Here is a 9,019-nt window from a genome sequence, read left to right as displayed (position 1 = left end):
AAATTCCAATGAAGTACTCAATCAAGAGTCTCCACTGATGCCTCCAAAAATGTAAATATGCAAAACAAGGGTCCGTGGCGCCTCAGTTGCAAGTCTCAAAACACGGGATAGCCAGATGTCCCTAGGCTGTTGCCACAGGGCGCCTCCATGATGGGGAGAGCACCACACCACCCTGATAGATAGCCCCTTAAGTCCCACTCGGTTGCGAGTATTGGAACATAAATAGGGAAACAACAGGGTGGCCCCTTTTGTGTCAAAGTCTTACTCAAGGTGCGAGTATTACGACATGACAAGGGCTTGCCTTCACATAGAGACACTGTGTGGCACTGAGGCAGGAGAGATTCCTCAGTGGAAAAATCCGCCACAGTAATTCACAGATTTTGTTTAGGGTGAACTGGCCCTAAGGACAATGCCAGGTGCATTAAACCCAGCAGTAGTGTACATATTTAGAAAGCCACAACATGATCAAAAGCACAATAAAATAAGTGAGATTTTGCTGGGTTAATAATAAAATCAATAAAATAAAAACAATAAAATCACAAGCTAACTGTGACTGTAGAAGCAATGCAGATTGTCCTGAGTAGGGATGGTCCGAACAGAGTTCGGTTCGGGTTCGTACGAACCCGAACCCTCGGTAATGATTCCCGCTGTCTGCCCGCTCCGTGGAGGGGGCGGATCCAGCGGGAGGACCGCCTGGAAAACTGGGATACAGCCACAGCCATAGCAGCGGGCAGACAGCGGGAATCTGCTGCCGAGCGTTCGGGTTCACACGAACCCGAACCTCGGCAGGTTCGGACCATCCCTAGTCCTGAGCATTTTTGTTCTGTAGGAGCAAGTACCCAAAGGCATCAATAGACTAGATGATTGTCCAGTCTAAAAGTGCTGTCTGAGAAGAGATATTGCTAATCCCTTTTTAAAGGAATGTTATCTTTCAATCACATCATGGATGTCTCATCGTCAAAACTTATAGCCCAAAAAATGATGCAGAAACCCTTAGTTTCAGGTGGAGAAGTCGGAGCCTTTCTTGCTCAGGGATGTTTCCAGCTTATCATTCATGATGTTATCAGTGTTTTGTTAACCAGCACCTCACGACAAGTACAAACATTATTAGAGTTAGTGATGTGTCATTGCTGGATCTGCATAATGCTTAGCGTGAGTCTAAGAGGTGCCAACACAGAGGATGCCTCCAGCTAAACGTGGGCAGAAGAAAGTAGGAAATCAGGGAACAGTAGTTCTATGACACGTCTGTGTCAGACATAAACCAAGACATGCAGGTTTGTGTCTAGAGGCTTTATGTCTAAAGAAAAGGTTCCTACGCCATTGTAGTATGGAATTCTTTACTCTAAGATCTATGAGGCAATGGATTTCTCTGCCAAGAAGTTGTCGTATCGAAAAAAATGGAGGAAGCAAAGTTCTCAGGTGCTTTTTCACTTATCAGGCTCCTTTTCTGCCCAACCCGGGGATGAAAAGCCGCTCAAGTCTGTCTTGTCTTTACAAGCTCACTGAGAGATCAGTTACATGTTGCGCATTAGAAGTCTATGGAGAAGTAAGGGGGGAGTAGGGAGAAGAGAGTGACTGGAGAGCCATCAGCAAATAGAGAGAGTACACCAGTTTACAGTAAATATTAGATTTCACCTCATGGAGATTCACAGCTTAGACTGCTAAGCACTGCTCCATAATGGACTACCTGCTGCTTCCTATGATGTATAATTAGTTGGAAGAGCAGGATCCCCTCTCCTGTGTAGTGTATAGGAGACATCACAAAGACTAGGTCCCAGCCTATAGCTCAATGACAACTGAAAACATTAGAAATTAAGTCTTGAGAGCAGAAAAGACGTCATTTAAAGGGATTGTCCAGCCTTAAAAGAAAACTCTGCTGCTTCTAGGGACACAACAGTGCGGTATATATATATATATATATATATATATCTGTCTTGTTCCCCCACAGCTGCCGGTTTCCGGGCTGCACACAGTCATCTCTCTGACAACTTCCGGTGACGCTTCATTCTGAAATGAACGCTCAGCATAGACAGTACAGCAATGTCTATCATGAGCAGCCATTTCCTGTGGGAACAGCATGTGTCCAGAAGTTGCCAAGGGAATTACAGCGGTAGAGAACGCAGGACAACACATACAATTACCAACTAATCTTGTATTTTTTTCCCCACAGGCACTGGCTGGCTACAACATACTTGTGGGTGCTGATCCCATACATGGTATATGACACATATGTAATGTATCTTCGTCATTGGTACAAATGTAAAGAGAGCAAAGTCTTCAATGGAAAAGACCAGTTTTCTGCTGCAATGAACAGCCTCTTACGAAAAGAATTTCTAATGCTTGTTCACCACATAGGTACCCTGACTATCCTCGTGCCAATGGGACTGGTAAGTGCAACCAATAGACAGTGGAACTGAATGATTTTATTGTAGTATAGCGGTTAGAAGGTATGGGCTGTGTGGGGTATTGAAGCTGGACGCCGCTCACTTTAAGCTGAGCTACAGTACTAGACACAACCCCCCCTCTCCCCATATGCCCTGATAGGGTGTATAGATAGAAGTTATCCAAACAGAACAGCCCCTATTTAAAGCGACTCTGTACTCACAGTCTGGGGCACATTGGCGTAAAAATATTCACAAACTGTATTTTTGCAAAAAATTTACCATCGCCAGTGGGGCTGAGAGGGGGCATTACGGGGGTGCGGCTGCACGCAGAGGGGGCGCAGCCTCTGCGTGTGCCGCATTTATCATTTTTCCTGTTGAAAAATGTTACTGAAACCTATGCCAGTTCAGAGCTGGCGCAGGTTTCAAAATTTTCGCACGGACGGGCTCCGTGCAATCGTGATTAATGTCGAGGCAATGCGTTTCTACATAAATCCCCTGAGCTGCAGGGGCATTTGTAAGCCCAGCGTAAAAAACACCGGACTTCATAAATCTCCCCCTTTGTGTTTCACTATCACGGCGGCAGTAATAGTACATTTGTCAAATACGGGATGGAAACACAAGTAGCCTGTTCTACACAAATCACCATGTAGAATCACATACCTTGCGCTACACTGAGTTCACCGTAATACTTGTATCAACATGAGTTGTCATACCATGCATTTCTTCCTGCCAGGTCAGCATATGCACATCTTAATGTTTTTACTTTTTTTTTTTTGCTTCTATTTTGCAGTTTATTAGAGGAGACATTGGAGATTTTTATGTCGGTTGTCTCTTAGTAGCTGAACTGAGCACACCATTTGTATCACTTGGCAAGATTTTATTACAGGTTTGTGCCAGAGAACAGAGTTCTTTATTGTATATTTATTTTATGTTATACTTATATTGTATATATGTGTGTGTGTATATAATATAATATATATAAATATTTTGAACAGAGTTAGAACCCTATGCTTACAGGGGCATTAAGGGTAAATAAATGCACACAAATTTGATGCAGACATTTTCTACAGCAAAAGCAAAGCATATTGGGGGAGATTTAACAAACTAGTATAAAGGCAGATTCACACGTAATGATCCGCAGTGGATTTCACGCTGCAAATTCGCAGAGAAAACCAGTGGGGATCCCTTGGCTGTTAGTTTCTACGAGAATCCATTGACATCCCACTGCGAGTATGCAAGTGACAGCCCCATTAACCCCCGCTGGCCGGAGCACACATTATCTGCTCCACGCTCTGGCTTGCTTCATAGGCCCCTGCTGTCTGGATGTCCTGCTCAGCCAATCAGTGGCTGCGGCGGGGCAGCACACTGTTTGGATGAGCGGAACGTCCAGCCGGAAACCCCCAAAGCAAGCCGGAGCGTGGAGCAGGTAATGTGTGCTTTGGCCGGCAGGGGGTTAATGGGGCTGTCACTTACATACTCGCAGCAGGATGTCAATCCCACTGCGAGTATGTATTCTCATTCAAAATGACTGGCAAGGGATCCGCAGCAGATTTCGCTGCAAATTTGCAGCCTGAAGTCCGCTGTAGATCCGTTACCAGTGAATCTGGCCTAAAGTAAAACTGTCTTAGTTGCCCCTAGCATGCAATAAGATTCCACCTTTCATTCCTCACATATTCTTTTAAAAATGAAAGGTGGAATCTGATTGGTTGCTAGGGGCAACTAAGACAATTCTACTTTACACCAGTTTAATAAATCTCCATTGTGAATGAAAAACCCACATAAACCCATGCAGATATATAATCACAGGGGGAGTATAAAACTCACTGCCAAACATCGAAGACACACAAGTAAAATATCTGATTTAGCTTCACACATACCAACTCGCAGCGTTAATAACGCTGCGAGTCGGCTAGGTCCTGGCAGATCACTTTCACTACATACACGCGGCGGTCTGAACGACAGCTACGTGTATGTAATTCTGCCGGCCGCTTAACCCCTTCAGCTGCCGCCTGGCTCCCGCTCTGTATACATTACTTGTCCTCGCTGCCCAGGGTCCCGGAGTACTGCTCTCCCGCCCGGCCAATCAGTGGCTGCAGCTGGGCAAAACACTGATTGGCCAGGCGGGAGAGCAGTACGCTGGGACCTTGTGCAGCGAAGACAGGTAATGTATACAGAGTGGGAGCTGAAGGGGTTAAGCGGCCGGCAGAATTACATACACGCAGTGGTCGTTCAGACCGTTACGTGTATGTAGTGAAAGTGATCTGCCAGGACCTAGCCGATAACGCTGCGAGTCGGTACGTGGGAAGCTACCCTAAAAAAAAAAACAATGTCAGTTCCACTGTATCACAATTGATAAACTGGTGCACACCACTATGTTCAGATGAAACGCTAGGGGTAAATACACATTCCTGTAAATACACAACTACAACACATAGAGCACAGGCCCAGATATTACACCTACACTTGGAGGTCCCTTGTAATCTGTGTGAATACTTCTGTATGGTGTGTGACAATGTAGGGGTAGGGATAGCCACCTGAGTGTAATGAAGGGCAAAATGACACTAGGTAGACAACTTGAATATATGTATAGGGTGGGTCCTAGAATACCCTAGTTAAAGAACTTTTTAATCCCCAAACCTCTGAATTGCAGAAAGCTTCTTCTCCCTATTATTGGCTTGGGCTCCAGGGGACTGTCAGTCAAGCAGGAATAGGGATGGGAGAGAAGAGGAGCGAGGAGGTATTCCAGCTTTTAGGTATGTGCACACTATGGAATGGAATCTGCCCGCCGCTCGCACTCGGGCGCATCTCTGCCCGTGCCATAGACTCCATTCTATGCACAGGCGGATTTCGCCATGTGCCCAAATAATGAACAGGTTCATTGTTTGGGTGGATGATGGAATCCACCTGTGCATAGAAAAAAGTCTGTGGCACGGGTGGAAATGCACACGGGCATTAGCAGCGGAATTCGCGGAGGGTTATCCGTCCGGATTCCATAGTGTGCACATACCCTTTAGCAGCTCAGGGTCTTGGGAAAGTCTCTATGACACTTTGTCCTTAAACCCCTTCCTGACCCCCAAATTTTAATTTTCTGTTTTATTCTTTCTCACCTTCTAAGACCGATAACTTTTTTTTTTTCATTTTAGCAAAGTTGATTGAGGGCTTATCTTTTGCGGGACAAGTTGTACTTTTTACTGGTACCCTTTCTTTTAGTATATAATATTTTACAAAGCCAGATAAAAAATTATTTACAGGGAAAAATTGAAAAAACTAAACAAAAAACTACACAGAAAAAATTGACATGCTAAATTTATTCAACTGTCAGTTTGAATACAGCGATATCAATGACCATTTCTATTGTAATTTATGGGATTTATAGAAATAGCTGACAATATTAAGCGCTATACACATGTGCAGATCACTCTCCTCCGTAGCATATTAAACCTGTCATACATTTTTGGATCAGTTGGAAATACAACTTTAAGACTATGCTCCCCCAACGTCTTTTTTTTTTATACCGTATGACAGCACCCCCTTATCACTGCTAGTGACACAATGCACAATCAATACTTTTCTGTCTCTGTTCTGGCAAAGCATGCGGCACCCTACCATTCCCCTCTGACATTTGGATCATGACTGCCAAGGATCCCATTGCTTACTGCCAATATTGGGGCCCCCACATAGTGGGATCTGTTAGCTGCCTAACATATGCAATGTGCAGAGGCAAATCATTCTCTATAAAAGGAGTGATCCTGAAGAATAGTTATAAAACTTTTATGCCATTCTTTTCATCCCTGCCTTCCAAGAGACATAACTTTTAAACCATTCTAAAAGTTTAAATTGTAAAACAAAATGTTTCCAAAAATTGTTTACAAAAGTGATTGTAAACATCAGAATTAACATGTTATTGAAACCACATGGTGCATGCTATAAAAAAAAAGAAAAACAAGTGTCCGTCCCCCCCTTCCCCCCCCCCCCAAAAAAAAAAAGAAAAAAAAAAGTAAATAAATAAAAATCCCTTCTACTCTTCGCTAACATTTAATTTACATATTTTCTTGGCAAAAAAAGAAGACCAACAAATGACAACATAATAGTTCCATATCTCCGCGGCACATAATTAAACCACTAATACAGTAGCTGAATTGTAACTTAGTATTTATATGGCTACATTGACACAAATGGTAACATTATAGCTGCTAGAATGCAATGATGAAAAATTGAAAAAAAAAATCTCTTTACTGTGATAAAGGACACCAGAGTTTGTAGTTGATATAGAGGTACATGTGTTATATGGCATAGGCGCCATTCTGTGGCTTAAAGGGCCTGATGCACGTACATTTTTGCGCAAACGCCTGTTTTGCAAATATTTTATTTGCATCAGGCCACTTTGTGCCACTTGCGCCAGAGGGGTGGGGAGGAAGCAAAAATGGGGGCCACCGCATTTAACAGTTTTCTGGAAAAATGTTAGTGAAACCTATGCCAGCTCCGAGCTGGTGCAGATTTCACTGCATGTAAACGAAGGGGCTCCGGCACGCACAGGATTTATATAGGGACATTGGGGGAGAGTTATCAAACATGGTGTAAAGTGAAACTGGCCCAGTTGCCCCTAGCAACCAATCAGATTCCACTTTTCATTCCTCACAGACTCTTTGGAAAATGAAAGGTGGAATCTGAGCCAGTTTCACTTTACACTATGTTTGATAAATCTCCCCCATTGTGCCTTTACGTAACTCCTCAGAGCCACTGCGCTGCTGGGACATTTTTAAGCCCGGCTCAAAAAAATCCAAATTTAATAAATGTCCCCCATAGAGTAGATAGGGGTATGGTTTTAGCGCATACAAATGTAAATTACCTATGCCATGTTACGAATATGCTATAAACTTAAAGGAAAACTCTGAATAAGAAAAACTTGTTTTTTATTAAAAGTACATTAAAAGTTATATAGATGTGTCTATACAATGTATTACCGTATCTGTTAGGTTCTGCCACACTGGTAGCTGATAGAAATCCAGGAAGTGGAAAAAAATGGCCCCTGTGCAAATCCACATTGTCTCCTGCTCCTTCTGCTCTCCCCCCTTAGGAGACAAATCTTCCATGCCTCTGTCTCACATTGTGTGTGTTTGCTGAGATCAGGCTGATGATGCAGACAGGGGGCAGGGCGTGATGTCCCAGGAAACCAGGCTGGATCCCCCAATCCCCTGAGTGATTCACCATCTCTGACCGGCCAGAAGCAGCTGTTGCACTGATTTCTCTAATTGTGCAGAAGTGTGCAGTGAAATTAGGGCTGTGTTCACACATGTTGGAGTGCATTGGAGTCATTGCAGTACTGCAGCGTTTTCACAAAAATGATGCAGTAACACAAGTAAATGATGCTAACCAGCAGAGAGGATCAGAGCCTTATTGTGGAGCTCAACTTCAAAGATAATAGATGCTTGATCATAATATGTGCGTGGAAATGAAAAGAAAAAAAAAATTCTAAAAGTTCTTTACTTTCTTCCAATATCAGCATTACAGGTAGAGAATACAGCGTGCTGTGTGGTGTTACAGGTAGAGAATACAGCGTGCTGTGTGGCATTACAGGTAGAGAAAACAGCGTGCTGTGTGGTGTTACATGTAGAAAATATAGCGTGCTGTGTGGTGTTACAGGTAGAGAATACAGCGTGCTGAAATCATAAATTACTGCAAGTAATTCAGTAACACAATGAAACTGCAATGTGTGAACACAGCCTAAATGTTCTGCAACAGATTTGGGCGGGGAATGGGCAGGGTGCGGAACTGTGATGAACAGCTGAGGGAAAGCATTGCATTCTGGAACCTGTAGTCCTGTGTACAGTCATGGCCAACAGCTTTGAGAATTATACAAATATTAATTTTTACAAAGTCTACTGCTTCAGTTTTTAAAATGGCAATTTGCATATACTCCAGAATGTTATAAAGAGTGATCAGCTAAACAGTAATTACTTGCAAAGTCAACATTTGCATAGAAAATGAACTTTTATCCCCCAAAACACATTTCAACATCATTGCAGCCCTGCCTTAAAAGGACCAGCTAACATCGTTTCAGTGATTGCTCCATTAACACAGGTGTGGGTATTGATGAGGACAGGGCTGGAGATCAATCTGTCATGATTAAGTAAGAATGACACCACTGGACACTTTAAAAGGAGGCTGGTGCTTGGCATCATTGTTTCTCTTCTGTTAACCATGGTTATCTCTAAAGAAACACGTGTAGTCATCATTGCACTGCACAAAAATGGCCTAACAGGGAAGAGTATCGCAGCTAGAAAGATTGCACCTCAGTCAACTATCTATCGCATCATCAAGAACTTCAAGGAGAGAGGTTCCATTGTTGCCAAAAAGGCTCCAGGGCGCCCAAGAAAGACCAGCAAGCGCCAGGACCGTCTCTTAAAAGTGTTTTAGCTGCGTGATCGGGCTACCAGCAGTGCAGAGCTTGCTCAGGAATGGCAGCAGGCAGGTGTGAGTGCATCTGCATGCACTGTGAGGCGGAGACTCTTGGAGCAAGGCCTGGTCTCAAGGAGGGCAGCAAAGAAGCCACTTCTCTCCAGAAAAAACATCAGGGACAGACTGATATTCTGCAAAAGGTACAGGGAGTGGACTGCTGAGGACTGGGGTAAAGA

The 9,019-nt window shown here is 43.6% G+C and overlaps 1 protein-coding gene across 1 annotated transcript; it reads left to right on the top strand.

Annotated features, from left to right (window-relative positions):
- The first annotated feature begins 1,359 nt into the window (after positions 1-1,359).
- LOC138775854 (TLC domain-containing protein 3A-like) lies at positions 1,360-5,095 on the top strand. Its single transcript, XM_069956051.1, has 4 exons — positions 1,360-1,478; positions 2,171-2,387; positions 3,175-3,299; positions 5,035-5,095. The coding sequence occupies exons 1-4, from the start codon at positions 1,360-1,362 to the stop codon at positions 5,093-5,095; spliced, it is 522 nt and encodes a 173-aa protein (XP_069812152.1).
- Positions 5,096-9,019: the final 3,924 nt, after the last annotated feature.

Source organism: Dendropsophus ebraccatus, unplaced genomic scaffold (genome assembly GCF_027789765.1).
Source record: "Dendropsophus ebraccatus isolate aDenEbr1 unplaced genomic scaffold, aDenEbr1.pat pat_scaffold_2209_ctg1, whole genome shotgun sequence".
Taxonomy (NCBI): domain Eukaryota; kingdom Metazoa; phylum Chordata; class Amphibia; order Anura; family Hylidae; genus Dendropsophus; species Dendropsophus ebraccatus.
Note: the sequence above shows the minus strand (reverse complement) of the source record. Positions and strands in the feature narration are given on the sequence as shown.